The following is a 16,014-nucleotide window of genomic DNA, read 5'->3' on the forward strand; positions in this document are numbered from 1 at the left end:
CAGGAGCTGAAAGTCTAGGGGAAACTTGTCAACTTTTGAAATCACTATCTCAATATTTAATATTGATTGAATTTGAAATTCACATAGAGATTACTCCAGCTCTTATCTTCGAATTTCAAGTCCATAGTGGTTGTATTATCAAAGAGTTACATTGTCATTGTGGATTTGATTGTTGAGGACACATTTTATAGTTTATCTGAAAATAGACTACTTGTTAATATTTATGAAGTAAACTTTACACATTGAATTTTTGATTTATTATTCATTATATATGTATTCATATAGATAATGTATTTATTTATCTATGTCAATGCAACATTTCCTTAGACTCTGTTTCACCCCAAAAAAAATAATTAAATGTAACATACCTAAAAATCATTAGTATTATACAATAATTTTGAAAACAACCAAATTGTCTACCTTGTAAATATCAACAAGTAACTTTTGAGATGTAACTCATTATTATATCCGCCAACAAAGTTGTAAGCAAGTTATGTTTCTGGATCTGTTTGTATTTTTGTTTGTCACCATGATAACGTAAAAGTTAGAGATCAATTGGTATCCAACTTGGTACGAATAGTCATAGTTATTAATAGTATAATCATAATTAATATATTAAATTTTGAAAGGTCAATGGTCAAGGTAACTCAAAATGTTAATGAAAAATGCATGGTTGACAATAGCTGTGGAACATTTTGGAGTACAGAGCACAAATTGGAGTCGTTATGATAGTTTGATAAATATGCTTCAAATAGCAAAAATTTTAGGTCAAGCTTAAAGGAAAACAAAATGCATAATCAATCATCACTTTTGAAAAAATTGAGATATAGAGCTGGAATAATCTCTTGAACAAAGAAATAGAGCTGACTCAGCATGTTGACATTATCTGTACTACAACAAAGGAATATTGACATGAGTCATGACATTATCTCTAGAACAAATTGTTATTGTTATAAGTAAGTTAAGAATAAAATTCACATTGTTAAAAACTAATTATGGTTTTCCTTGCACTTTACTTATGGATGTATAACATAGCATATATTTAAGTATGAAGGCAGTACATATTAAATTTCATTAAATTCAACATCGTACATTTTTGTCTTAGACATAGAGAAGAAAGATATTTCATTTAGAAAAAATGACCCTAGGCGGAAGTTTGCACTCTACTGAGGTGCCCATTCTTGTACTGCAATTATATTGCCATTTCATAAAGTATTATAAAATAAATATGAAAGTAATTAGATTTGGACGTCCTTTGGTGGGGGAATGTATTTTTAGTCCAGATTATACATATGTATGATTTATGAATGTATCCATTATTTGGATTCCATTTCGTGTTAATGGTAACCTACCCCCGTCTTCCCTACTCTAATACATAATAATACTATGAATTGATGCAGCGCGCAAGAAGGAAAGGAGCTAGAAGAAGGCGTGAGAAAGAGTTTGCTACGTCTGACGTGATAACTGAATGATCCGTCCTGATACAACAACAACTGAACTGAATACAAAAACTGTAGAGGAAAGTCAATCGATATTATTTCTATGTTTTGTTTTCGTCATGTGAGTGGCGGTTGTAACGTATCAAGGAATTGGATTGTAAGGCTTAAAAATGACATCCACGTCTTCCTTGGTGGTTCCCCTGATTATGTGGGGCCGAAGCCCCCCAAGCCACTGCATTTCCTCCATTACAGTCCTTCATGAGAATAAAACTCTTGCAACGGGTGGGCAAGATGGGGAAATCATCCTCTGGGATATGGACCACAATTGGAATCTGACTCCAAGGCATTTACTTGTGGGACACTCTTCGGGTATTCGATGCTTAACTAAAACAGGACAATATTTAGTTTCAGCCTCAGAAAATGGGGAGTTGAATCTTTGGGATCCCGTGGACGGGTCTTGCATCGAATCCAAAAAATACCCCCACCTTGTCCATTCTTGGGTTCAATCCTACAGATCTCCAGCCAATAATAGGTTACAATTAAGTTGGAGGGTTCGGGCGAGCAAGACTTGTTTGAAATTGGCAGATATGCCACACTCTGAGGCACAGTACTGAGTCTCTCGTCATTGAATCCCAATGTATGTTACTCATGCAGAAGATTCAAAGTGTGGCATCTAATGTCATTTACTTTTTATTACTTGAATTTTGAAGTGAGCCCGAAGCTCTTACTATAATTGTACATCCTATCCTTTCAGAGTTAAATTATTCTCTTGTGGTCTTTATGAAGAAATTGTTGCGTTTGATTCTACTTCATTGGAGGTCTTGTTTCAACTTTCAAGCAGAGTCAATCCTGATTGGATTTCTTCGTTTCACGTTTTAAGACCGCCTAATCGTAAAGATGACGTTGTTCTGGCTTTAACCACATCAGGTACTGTGAAAGTGTGGACCCTAACTGGAAATGAAGAGTCTTCTGAGCAATCTGTACTTGAGAATGAGTCAAAGCAGATCCGTTGTGTCAATTCTGTTCGCTTGTCTTGTTGTGCCTATAATATGCGTACTGTTCTCATTGTTTGTTCAAAATATTGGAATATATATGACGCAGGAGATTTCACTTGTTTATTGACGATGCATTGTCGTAAAGGTGAGCGTTGGTCGGGAGGAGAGTTTGTCAGTGGTGATCGTGTTTGTATATGGAGTGATGATGGAAAGGCTTATATTTATAAATTACCTACAAATTGTATTGTGGAATCCAAGGATTTTCATAACAAATCAAAGGAATCTTCAAAGTCAGTACTATTACACAAACTTGAAGCCAAGGAAAAGGCTCTCCACTGCCCACCTGCATTTGATTTTTTTAAGATAGTTCGTAAAGATAAGTCTTTGAAATTTCTCTTAAGTGGTGATTGCGATGGATGTGTTTCAATATGGAATATTTCGGATATTTCTGGCAGTGATGAAAATACCAAAGGTTTGCTACCTATACAAACTACTTCCCTGGAAGAAAAATGGAAAGGATTGTCAGAGTGTCCTCTGGGTATATTGGGTCAATTGGGTAACGATGCACCCGAAATAACTTCAACGATATTTTTACCTATGCAATGCCGATTAGTTTGTGGCCGAGATGATGGCTCTATTGTCATGGTCCCTGCAACTCAGACTATAATGCTACATCTTCTATCTGGGCGTCATCAAAAATATTCTAATTGGCCCCATCAGCAAATGCTGATTGGACATAGTGGTCGAGTTAATTGTCTTTTATATCCAAATAATGATCATCCGAGATACGATGTATCATATCTTGTCTCTGGCTCTGTCGATTTTTCAGTATGTCTATGGGATATTTACACTGGCACTCTACTTCACACGTTTAGTTCTCATGGGGGTGAAGTTATGAGTCTCTATGTACCTCCACCTACTTGCAGTCCTCGTATTCAACATTGCATTTGCTCAGTAGCCAGTGACAATTCTGTAACGTTGTTGTCTCTGAAGGAAAGGAGATGTGTTATGCTAGCTTCCAGACATTTATACCCTGTGACTACAATAAAATGGCGCCCCTTCGATGATTTTCTTATTGTCGGATGTTCTGATGGAACAACTTACGTTTGGCAAATGGAAACAGGTATGCACTTCTAAAAATTATCCAACATTTAGGTTGACAATTTTGTTTACATAGGTCATCTGGATAGAGTTGTACATGGGCATTCAGGGGATGAAATACTTGCTGCTTGTGATGAAAATGCACCGACAATTAATATCGGTGAAAGTGTTGGTGCCAATCCAGCTTTGCATTTCTTTCGTGGTCTTCGTCATCGGAATCTTGCAGCTATGAAAATTGCTACACAAACAGGAATGTCACAAATTCAACAGGGTCAAAGGGGCAATGCTCATGCTGCTATTCAAGAGAAAAATCGTTCTTATCCCCTCATTGTAAATGGATTCAGGACTAATCCTAAAAACTTTGAGAGTCATATATTGTTTTTTGATGTGGAGGCATTAATTGTTCAGTTGTTATCAGAAGAGTATCAAACCATGACCCCGGGTACTATGGAGACTCAAGGTTTTACTAATCAAAAGGACTATGATCGTATATGGGCTTTAACAAAGCCGGCATCTCCTGATACAGTTAAAAAAATATCTGGCTTTCTCAACAAAGTTAAAGATAAAGCTGACGACCGATTAAATTCAATTTCATCTTCAGCAAGTCCCGAGACTCAGAGAAAACTTACTGGTTTTATGTCTAAAGTTAAAGAGGGAGCTGAAAAAGCTAAAGGAGAGCTTGAGCATGCCAAACGGGAAATTGAAAAGAGGGCAGGAGCTCTTGATGAAAGTGGTTTGAATATCAAGAATGAGGAAGATTCAGAAAATGGCGTTATTCGGCCATCTTCACTTCATCTCGAAATTAATCTTACTCTTGAAATTGGTCAACTTCTATTATCCTTATTGCACGCTTGGGGATTAGATAAAGATCTTGATAAAGTAGCTACCTCCAAGCTTGGTCTACTTCGTCCCAAAGTACCAGTGTCATTTGGAATACTATCTAAAGGTGGAGGAGTTATGTCACTCTCTCTACCAACCTATCATCTTGGAGATACAAGTGTGAAGGATAATGCTTATAACACTCAATTTTTTACGTCTATGGGGCATTGGGAACTCTCGCATACTCTTACAACCAATCATTTACTATCAGTTATATCAATAACAAACACTCTAATATCCGTTTCAAATGCTTCGTTCATACCCGAACAAGAAAGAAAACGAAAATTGGTTCGCCAAGCAACTCACGGAGCAATGGAGTTACCTGCAGGCGAAGATTCATCTGTATTCAGCCACCAGCAGGAGCAAATTCAACAAGGATGGAGTCTGTTGAGTACATTGCATTGTTTTTTAATTCCTGAAAAATTAAAAACTTCAATATCGTTTAAGAAGCCTTTAGTTGAGCTATTGGCCATACGATGGCAAGATCGTTGCTTGCAAGTTCGATTAGCTGCACAGGAGTTACTTGTTGCAGAATTAAAAAATATGGGGTTAGAAGGAAGGAAGAAACTTGTCGAAGTATGGGGTTTGTATTTACCCAAGTATGGGGATCCACCGTTTCAGCCTTCTACAACCCCAACTACAAATGGACAAGAAAATAATGTTCTAGAGGAAGATGATGAGGATTTCTATGAGGATGAAAAAGATGATGCTGCCGTTGAAGCGCGAAGAAATCAGACAACATCCGTCATACTTCTAGGTGTGATCGGTGCGCTGTTTGATATTGATGGAAGTAAAAATTCTGAGCATGCTCTCGGTAGCAACATGATTCGTTTAACTGCAAAAGCTTTGATGTATCTAGTTTTGTGTCCTAAAGGAGATGGGAATTTTGGCTCCAATAAAGCTGGGGGGTCGACTTCAGCTTTAAGACGTGCAGCGATTGATTTAATAGCTAGGGGATTTTGTTTATGGGAACCACATTTAGAAGTATCTAAAGTACTGTTGAGCTTATTAGAAATGTGTTCTGAAGCAGATTGGTGGGTTCCTTCTACTAAATATGGTCTTCCACTCACCCCTTCTGGCGATTCTTGTCGAACATCTCGTCATGCTTTAATGCAAATTGCTAAAGCGCGGCCAGGAGCATTTGTTACGTCTATTGCAAGAGAAATTTCAAGGTTTAATAATCTTGCTGCAAACTCTCAATCCCTTAATGTCAATTTGAATCAACACGTGTTAACTCGTTCAAAAGCTGAAATCCTTCACTTAATAGAGGTTTTGATTGAAACAAATAAGCAAGATCTGATAGATTTACTTGTAAATGTGACGGATATAGCTCTCCATTGTATCGATGGCAATCATTTGAAGAACAAATGTATGGGGGATATTTTCCCTCCAATTTCATACTTTCCACAAATATCGCATTGTATGCAGACAAGGCGATTAGCCGTTGGTACAAAAACTGGTAGTTTAGTTATGTATGACCTACGAGCCTCTAAGTTACAATCAATACCAGCACACTCTGGGAGCATAATTGCTGTTTCCTTTTCTCCCGATGGAAAAAATCTTGCTACGTTTTCGGATTCTGATAATAAGCTTCACTTTTGGCAGACATCAACTGGGATGTTTGGACTTGGCAATGCGCAAACACGCTGTACTAAGTCCTATAATGTTAATCCGTCATCGAAATCGAGTCAATGGACACCCAATCATATGCCAAAACTTGTATGGAATGGTTTTAAAACAGTCACTCTACTCCTACCTGATGGAGCTGAAAGTCGTTTCAATTCCTAAATATACAAAAAAGATATATAGTTACTACTATTAAAAAAAAGCTAGAAATGATTAATTTTTCTCTCTTTTTACTTTCAAGATTAAAAATAAGGATAAGTATTTAAACCTTAAAACCATTCTTATGTGTTTTTATGTTGAGCTCCCTATTGTCAACTTGCATCAGGGAGTTGAAAAAGTAGGATTAGAGTCATAATGGGCTTTTTTTTATTAGGAACTACATAGGTTTAAATCATTGATTTAAAAAAAGTCATTAAAAACGCATTAAATTTTACAATATTACTAGCATTTCAATTTTATTACAAATACATTCCGTTATTCTATAGTGTGATTTTTAATTCTATTTTATTGTTAATTATGAAGGATACATATTATATATTATCTATATCTATACATTGTTTGTAATAATTTTGGTTTATTATTAATTTATTTATTTTGTTAAAAGAGTTGCAAGATGAACATTTATTATTGTGTGTTATCTTAACATTCTTGAATTATACTTGGGTTTATTCTGTCTAAATAACCATGTCATTTGTCTTTAAATTCATGCACTATCAATTTGTTAAATCAACTCAATAGATATCAATTTTAATGTTTTACATTAAATGGGCATATACTATACCACTAAATCTTTCTTTCAATAATAATAAATCCATAAATAATTTTAAATCTTTAGTAAATGGATGACAAAAGTTTGACGTTCTACTAACTTTTTGATTGTGTTATTTAGAGAGTTTGACTCCAACCTGACTTAATACAAGAACTTATTGATTTGATCTGGTCTTACAATTTATTATATACATTTATTTTTTATTTTCTACTTGCCAATTCATATGATAATATCATATGAAACTTATGTACAATGAGCTTTTTAACAAGACTATACCAAAATATTATTTTCAAGTGTTTTATTATTGAAACGACGCTGCGAGTCTGTTGATTACGTTTTCAAATAAATAAAAAAGCGAGCACATTATGTTATAGTAGCCTTGTTCGTTGGAGTTTTCTATCGCGAGGAAAATAAATGCTCTTGGAGGATAGGACGGTGTTATCATATAAAATATTATTCGTATATCATTCATTAAATTTTCCTTCCCCTGGTTCTGAATTCCTTGAAAGTGAAATAAATAATAGTTTATTTGTTACTTATATTTAAATACATTCACAAACGAAGTTCTGTCTGGTATTCTCTCATTAAAGGTAAGATATTTTCATAAATATCCTTGATTTCTTAACAAGCAAAACTAATTCTCCCATTTTAGTTTTATAACAGTTTTGAATATGTACACTTTTTTATATAAATTTAATAAATATTTTCTAGTCAGGATCTTAATTCCCATATTGGGAGCAGTATTTTTGTAAAATTAATGTTGATATTTATAGCGAGATTATATCTCTTTATTATTGTATTTAGTGTGTAATTGAAATGTCAACATGACTATTTAAGTGAAGAAAACTGTTACATCACTTACATCTTTTAGGGTTTAGTGCAGATCATACATATATATATCTACATGCAATTTTTTTTTTACTATTTTAATGTACATAATTTCATGGAATTCTAGGTACAATATCTATAGAATTCCCTGATAATATGTACCATTTATTTGGAATTAGATTGCTTATGAGTAAATAATATGTGCTATGTGGCCGGAAAAAGGGGTGGACCATTATTAGTATTGTGTCTGTGTTTATTTAGGACTGAAAACTGCAGTCTCTTCCAGTTCAGTTTCGGTCTGGTGCAGTTTAGTCCTGCATATCAGTCCTAAAAACTTATAAAGTTCGATCCTTGATGACTTCTTTGTTTAATCAGTTCTAGTACTAATAGTTCTAAGGACCGGTCCCAAAGACCGATAGGGCTAGTCTTAAGACTTGACCGAATAAACTCAGACCGACAAAATACTAGACATTATCCACTCTTTCTATTCTAAATGCATGAAAAGACAATTGTAATGGAAATTTGAGTGATTAGGTTTCCATCATTTCGATGAAACTACCTCCCCCATTTTTGAATTGTGTGTAGATATGTATTTATCTTTTCTACCTCTTAACTCCTTCGCTTTTTTTAGAGCCTTCACATTTTTGCTAATCTATATATTTACGATATGTAATTGAGGCCTTGACATGCCATTGAATATTTTTTTCTTATCATCAACCATTTGAGGGAAGTTGAATAATTCGATTAAAAGTATTGAATTACATTGCAAAATATGGTGATTAGTTTATCTTTAGTTGTGTTTCGCTATGCTTCAAAAATTATGAGTAATGTACCTTTTTGAAACAAAGATTCATTATACAAGTAGTAGTATTACCTATTGCTCTTATAGTGAATCTTGACTTGGCTTGCTAATTATACAGACTTACTATACCACTACATAAACGAGCTAAATTAAGGGAAGTTTTCATGCAATCCCTTCACTTTTTGTAAAGGTAAACCTGTTTGTCTCAATGTTTCATCCGTTTATAAATAAAACAATTGATGTTAATACGTTCAATTCAATGTAATATTATTTAATTATGTAGCGGTGATTCATAACCACACTTATTTTGAACAATTTAAACATTCATATAAAATTTCGTTGAATGAGAATGATATATTTTCGTTTATACACAAAAATAACAGCATATTTTAGTGAAAGGCAATGGCGCATCTAAATACAAAGCCCTGATCAAGGAAAATCCTTTCCTTTCTGGCTTATATTTCATATAATCAAGTTGGGGACATTTAAGGGGCCTACAAAGTGAACTAATTCCAAATTTTATTGAAACAACTCCATTTTAAATTGCATATCTTTATAAGATCAAAATCACCGACCAATAAATAAATAAAATCACAGCCCCAATAACAAAACTGTGATTACGGCACCGGTACATAAATACCCATTACATAATATGTATTAATAAATCGAACAGTTGTATTTTTATTGATGGTTATGAATATTGTATAAGTGTCTATAACTTAATTATTTCATGATGTCATTTCAAATGACGTACTATTGAATTATATAATTTAATCAAATTATAGTCAATCACTGTATGTTACGTTGTAACAAAAGTAAAACTTAATAGAGGAAATGGATTCAAAAATTGGCATGGGTCTTTACTTATGAAATGTATCCTCTTGTTATCATCTAAGTACCAAATTCTGAACATAAAGTGTAGTATCTAAGTAATGAGGCAAAAAGAACGACATGCTAATAAAGTTGAATCCTGTGTATTTGTAATCTCAAGTATCGCGTTCAATAATTTAATCTATTTCATCTTTTCGTAAGACGCTAAAGCTCCTTCCACCAGATATGAAATGGAAAAGCTTGTATATTTTTTTTCTTCCCCATTAAGTAGGATACTCGACGTGGATTTATTTTTGAAGCCAGAACTACTGATATCCCTTTCTGAAAGGCACTTTACGTAAGTTCTTCGTAAGAGTGTATTCCGATGAGTTCTTCTTATAACATGACATCTGTTCTTCAATTTAATTGTATGGAGTGATCTTTCATAGTGGCATGTTCATAAACAAAAAAATCACCACACCCGGTTTTAAAATCTGCACAAAGGACATTTACATATTGAACGTAGAAAAAAACGTCATCATCCTGGTCGATGACAAGTCGGAAAATTTACGCCTTCCTATTTTCTACTTCATCAAATCAATTTTACGATAAGGGCTGCAACGAAGCACATCAGAAATAAAATAGGCATTTAAATAATTTTAGTAAACGTTATTAATATTTATGTATAAATATGCAAAATATTAATTTATTATAGGTATGAAGTAAGCAAAATTTACGTTTTGTGTAATTTCGTGACCTGCAAAAATATATAGACCCCCAAATTTTTATTTTGATAACATAGACCTCATACATATCCATATCGACTCCTAGGGGGCAATATTGACCACTTTGGGATCTGAAAAATATGTGATCACATATAAAATTTTCACATACAAGATGTATATTTGTCAAATTGTCACATACTACTGCTTTTCTCTAAAGTATTCTTCAAATTGTCTGGATGCCCATGTTAATTTTCGGTTTCTTTTTTTTAATATTCCTAAAATATAGACGATTTTCATCATATGACATAACCTTATACATAATTTCTGAGACATATTATAGGTCAAAAATTATCATGTTAAAAATTTGTGTTCGTACTTCTTTATGTTAAACTGCATAATAACAATATAATTTATAATATACGTCAATTTAAATAAATAAGTCCACATAAAAGTTAAGCTCTTTTCAACGAGAATAATTTACCATTATATAATTATTATTATATAAATTTCATGAGAAAAAAAAGATATGATTTTCCTGTGAGACATTTCATTTTTCTTAAATACATACAATTTGCAAAATTCATATCTTAATTGATAAATAGCAAAAATAAATCTGCCAAATTAATAACATTATTTTGGAATCTTCTAATATTTTGGTATATATTAAAATGTCCTTAATTCAAAGCGTTGTTTTTACTTGCATATAATATGTAATCTATTCGCATACAAATATTGTGTTCAATTACGAGTTTTCTGTTGTAGTTGTCATCAAAAAATTAAATAATTCATTTGAAATGAGGAATTTGCATCAGGTACTTGCAAAAAGTATCATGTAATTAGTTATTTTAGACTGTCGCTGTTTCCCCGTTTTGTCTGACTTAACATTGCAAAATTAATCCCTAGTTAAAGGGATAATCATGGCTGAAAGTAATTAATCATCTAAATGGTGTGTATTTTTTACCTGTCCGGTTTTTTTGGAATCGGTAATCTGAAGAGTGATTTTCTTTTCCTTAGGTGTTGTCATTATTTTTTTCTCCTGAGTAGTGAACTTCCTTTCATACTATATTCAATTATATTCGAAACCTAATTGCATATTCTTATGAGCGGAGTTGCGGAGTTATAATTGCCAGTCCTTGTTGTACTCCGAATAGAAGTGAGAATCGACATTGGAGTAATACCAGGAAAGTTCATTGTTTATATCCTTTTTTCTTTCCTCTATTGCCCCAGCTGATTGTAGCTGATCTAATGAAACGTTTTGACAGCTCATCTGCTATCCTCCAAAACATTTTGCAAATTGTGAGGGTGACCATGTTAATTTTCGGTTTCTTTTTTTGACATGCCCAAAATAACCAAGATTTGTATTACCAAAAATAATACTATAATGGAAGGCTTTTTATAGTTGTTAGGTGAATATAGGGTTTTTTCTAAAGCTGTTTTCATTATTCTTTCATTCTTGAAGAGAGAACATATTTAACGTATAAACAATAAATTATTTCATTGGTATAAACTATAAAGTGTAACCACGAATTTGTTTGCTCACGAATGACTGAGAGAAATGCTAAGGAGCTATCACTGTATTTTCTTGTTGGTCTTGGAGTGGGTTTGTGTTTATTTCTCAGGGCTGCTTACAGCTGATCCAATAAAACATCATAGCAGCTAAGCAGCTCTACTCCCAAACATTCTTCAAATTGTCAGGGTAAAATTTGATTTTTTTTTACATATCGTTGGGAAGTATTAAATTCATCTATGGTGATAAATGATTGTTAAACAAAAAGGAGGAACAGTATTAGGGAAACAAAAATTAGCCCAAGAACGGGACAGTCTAAAAATCACTCTATATTATAAGGCATATTAGGAAATTTTTGATCAAGAGTTCAATCACTCCATAATAATATGCAATAAATATGCGCGAGTGATATTAGTAGGAGTAGATCTATTTGAAATGATAACATGAAATCAAAGGTAGTAATTAGGAAATATATATGAGGTTATGCAACGCAAAGTTATTATTCATACACAACACATTAACATATCTTGACCCAGTGCAAAAAACTAGTAACATAAAAAAAAGAGTTTAATAACTTCTTTTTTTTTTTTTGGGGGGGGGAATTCTGATTCCCAATTTTTTTCCTCTAAAGTAAATATTTTGCCATATTCTAGAAACGAAAATAAGCTAACTGCAATTTTTGAAAGAAATTTCAAAAATCAAGTTATTCATAGAAAATTAAATTTGTAGAAAAAAATTTTAAATATTAAATTTTGTTGATTTTTTTTTCAAAAATCCACCGCTATTTACAAAAGTTAAATATTTACAAAATTATTAAATTTTTTCGAAAAAAAATTTCAAAATCTACAATTATTAAAAAAAAAATACATTTTTGTAGACAAAAGTTTCAAAAATTCATAGTTATTTACAAAAAAAAAAATCAAATATTTAATTTTTTACATTTTAATTTGCCCGAATTACTTTTTTTTTAAACAAAATTTTGAAGAAACAAATTTTTACATTCAGGGATTGGAAACCTGTTGGTGCCAAAAGCTAAAACTTATAAAGTAACATGAGTGGAGATGACAGGTACTACGGGAAATCTCTCATTTCCAAACTTATAAAGTGATGAAAATTGTGGTTATTTTAAACTGACTATTAGCTGCAAGGATGTGCAAATCATATCATCAGCTTTTAACAAATATAATTATAACTTTTTTTTACTTCAATAGCCAATAGTAATATTATGCAACAACATTTTTAGCAAACTGTACAATCTCTTAATACAATAAAACTGGGTGTTCTAAAAGTCTTTGACCATCTATATAACCACAATTTAAGAGCTTATATTCCAATCAAATTTTTCCATTTATATCAGCTGAAACTGGATTTCGTAGATGATGAAAAAGTGATGAAACAATGTTTGGTTAATAAAAATGGAAGCATAAAGGTTATAGATTGTCACATTGGTCCACACTGGCCATTACAACTCTGACATTATGAAAAAGCAGAAGGTTAACCGTCATACAATGTACAAAGTCAGAAAGCTTCTGGAGGATAAAAAACATCTTCAGGGATCGGCCTAGAAGTGGTAGAAAAATAAAATTGGAACCAAAAAACATGAATTCATGGCCTTAAATCTTTTAGCCTCCCCAGTCCTCTGATCTGAATCCTTTGAACTTTTCAATATGGTGGCATATTGAGTAAAAAGCCTGTAGAGTTCGCTGCAGCTACATTAACAACCTCAAAACCTATTCGAGGAGGGTGTCCCGGAATTACATTGCTAAATAATGTACTAGCTTTAATTGTAGTTGGTGGAAATTAAATTCATAAATAATAATCTTCGCAATGTTTAAATAAAAAAGTATTTTAAGATATTTCCTGTACAACTTCATTCGGATCTTTTGTGCATGGTTATTTGTAGCGCAATCAAAGTGGTCAAAGACTCTTCAAACACCTCTTCTTTTGTAAGCTTCATTAAAGAATTTAAACAAGAGATCACAGTGTAGCACTGAATTTAATATATTTTGCCTGCAAAAAGATACTATCTAGTAAATGTATTTAATAAATTTAGTACATATTTATAACAGTAAAAACGACTAAAAAGTGAATATCATGTGATGATGCAGGGACATCCGCAGGAGGTGGCCTGTAGCCCCCAAATTAAGGAATTATTCCTTTTTACTAGTTAATATTTTTGCTATAGATGAATTTTTTTTACAAAAAATAAAGATAATTTCTTTCCAAAATTTTTTTTTTTTTGTGAATAGCTGAAGAGTTTTGAAATGTTATCGTATTTTTTTTTTTTTTTTTGAACAGCTATGAATTTTCAATACTTTTTTCTGAAAAAATATAATATTTGAAATTTCATTTTTTAAATTTTCACCGAAAAATGTAATTTACGAAATTTTTTTTTACAAAAATTTAATTTTTTGTGAGCATCTTTGGATTTTGTAGATTTAATAATTAAAAAAATTAATATTACAAATTTTTTTCCAAAAAATTATTATTAATAGCTGCGGATTTTTGAAATTTTTTCTTAAAAATTTAATTTTTTGCAAATTACTATAATATTTTCAGGAAAAATTTTATATTTGAAATCTCATTTTTTAAGTTATTCTTCAAAAAATTTAATTTTCAAAAAAATTTCAAAACAATCTAACTTTTTGGACAACTTTAGATTTTGGAGGCTTAAAAAAAATATTCAAATTTTTTTCCCAAAAATTTATAGTTTTGTAAACAAATGTGGATTTTGGTTTTTTTGTCCATAAAGTTTAATATTGGAAATTAAATTTTGAAATTTTTTTTAACAATTTTAAATTTTGAAATATTTTGTGAATAGCTATGGATTTTTGAAAAAAAAATTGTACATTTAATTTTGATTTCTTTTTCAAAAAATTTAATATTGGTACCTTTTATCAAAAAAATTATTATTTTTGTGAATAGCTGTGGATTTTTGAAATTTTTTCTCAAAAATTTAACTTTTTGCAAATTGCTATATCTTTTTACGAAAAAATTTAATATTTGAATTTTCATTTTTAAAATTTTCTCGAAAAAATGTAATTTTCGAAAAAATAATTTTTGTAAACAGCTTTGGATTTTGTAGACTTAAAAAAAAGATTAATATTTTAATTTTTTTCCAAAAAAATTAACTGTTAATTTTGGATTTTTTTTCCATTAAGTGTAATATTAAATTATTTTTTCAAGAAACTCAATATTAGTATTTAAATTTTGATTTTTTTTTTCAAAAAAATATTTTTGAAATATATATTTTTGAATTTTTTTTTTTGGGCAAAATTTAATTTTAGGATTTTTTTTCAAAAGAAATCCCCACCCCTCCTAAAAAAATAAATAATAATAACAATATGCCGGAATCCCCAATATTGCCAATGATTGTAGAAACATCCAAATCACCAGGCTTTAATATTGGTGAAGATACCCAAATATCTCAGTTAATGTCCAGATAGCAATTTTTGCACTGGCTGAACAATATATTCCCATTGATATAGTAAGTAGAATGATCATATAAGAAGGTATGCACAATAAGTACACACAAGGATGCAAGGAAATGTGATGGAATCTTATTTTCTTCTTTGTTAATATGTATATCCGAGTAAAGGAAATTGCTTTTTGGTTGTATTTTTGCGGAAATTGAGTCTATGAAAATGAAAGTCATAATGAAATAATGACGAAAGCAAGGGGTATGAATGGATTTACATATTTATATTTTTATGTAGAGAGAGAGAGAACGAGGATTGTTAAGTAAAGGAAAGGGGATGATGGAACTTGGAAGGGCTCGTATTCATATTGAATGTAACAATGATGAAATACTGTTTCTATTTATTATGAATAGTGATGGGGCGATTAGAAAAAAATTCTGATACCGATTCTCATAGGTTTTTTGAAAAAATCGGAATGTCGATTCCTTTTATTTAATATTTTAATAATAGATAAAAAATACCATTTTGAAAAAAAAAAAAATCCGAAAATTTGAAAAATTTAATTTTGTTTAAAAAAAGTTTAAAAAATTAAATATCTAATATGTAAACTTTTCAAAAAAATTTCGAATACACAATTTTGATTTTTTTTTTTTTCAAAAATCCAAAACTATTCACAAAAAATTTCAAAAGTTAACAGTTGTATACAAAAAATTTAAAAAAATAATAAATTCGCAAAAAATGAAATTTTTCGGAAAAATGAAATTTTTTGGATAAAATTTCCAAAATCCACTGATGTTCACAAAAAAAATTATTTTTATTTAGAAAAAATGTCAAAATCCCTAAGAAAATGGTTAATTTTTTCTAAATTAAATTTCTAATATAAATTTTTTGAAAAAAAATGAAATATTTCATTTTTTGAAATTTTTTTTCAAATATTATATTTTCTGGTAAAAAGCAAAAATTCCTTAATTTTTGGGGACAGCTATTTTTTTCCTCATAACTTAGGAAAGTAATAAATAGTTAAATACCCATTATAAATAAGAATTGGAATCACAAATTAAACATTATTTTCCCGATGTCGATTACAGAAAAAAAAAACACCCGGTTCTCCGAT

The 16,014-nt window shown here is 31.0% G+C and overlaps 2 protein-coding genes and 1 long non-coding RNA gene across 5 annotated transcripts in view; all 3 read left to right on the plus strand.

Annotated features, from left to right (window-relative positions):
• The first annotated feature begins 163 nt into the window (after positions 1 to 163).
• On the plus strand, positions 164 to 769 carry LOC139905932 (uncharacterized). Of its 2 annotated transcripts, none has more exons than XR_011781085.1 (3): positions 164 to 213; positions 481 to 570; positions 630 to 769. It is a non-coding gene; the product is annotated as an uncharacterized lncRNA (long non-coding RNA). The 2 variants fall into 2 exon arrangements; XR_011781086.1 differs by having other exon boundaries at positions 164 to 190.
• Positions 770 to 1,445: 676 nt separating this feature from the next.
• On the plus strand, positions 1,446 to 7,095 carry Rbcn-3B (WD repeat-containing protein Rbcn-3B). Its single transcript, XM_040717079.2, has 3 exons — positions 1,446 to 1,971; positions 2,194 to 3,557; positions 3,612 to 7,095. Exons 1-3 carry the CDS (start codon positions 1,610 to 1,612, stop codon positions 6,200 to 6,202), a joined length of 4,317 nt encoding a protein of 1,438 aa, XP_040573013.1. The 5' UTR covers positions 1,446 to 1,609; the 3' UTR covers positions 6,203 to 7,095.
• Positions 7,096 to 7,165: 70 nt separating this feature from the next.
• The window catches only part of mnd (L-type amino acid transporter minidiscs), a 74,641-nt gene continuing 65,792 nt past the window's right edge, over positions 7,166 to 16,014 (plus strand). The window contains exon 1 of one of the 2 annotated variants that reach the window (XM_040717080.2): positions 7,166 to 7,399. The gene's annotated coding sequence lies outside the window, so the exon portion shown is untranslated. The remainder of the gene's footprint in view (positions 7,400 to 16,014) is intronic. The other variant, XM_040717083.2, reaches the window with a different exon arrangement.

Source organism: Lepeophtheirus salmonis, chromosome 7, assembly GCF_016086655.4.
Source record: "Lepeophtheirus salmonis chromosome 7, UVic_Lsal_1.4, whole genome shotgun sequence".
NCBI classification, from domain to species: domain Eukaryota; kingdom Metazoa; phylum Arthropoda; class Copepoda; order Siphonostomatoida; family Caligidae; genus Lepeophtheirus; species Lepeophtheirus salmonis.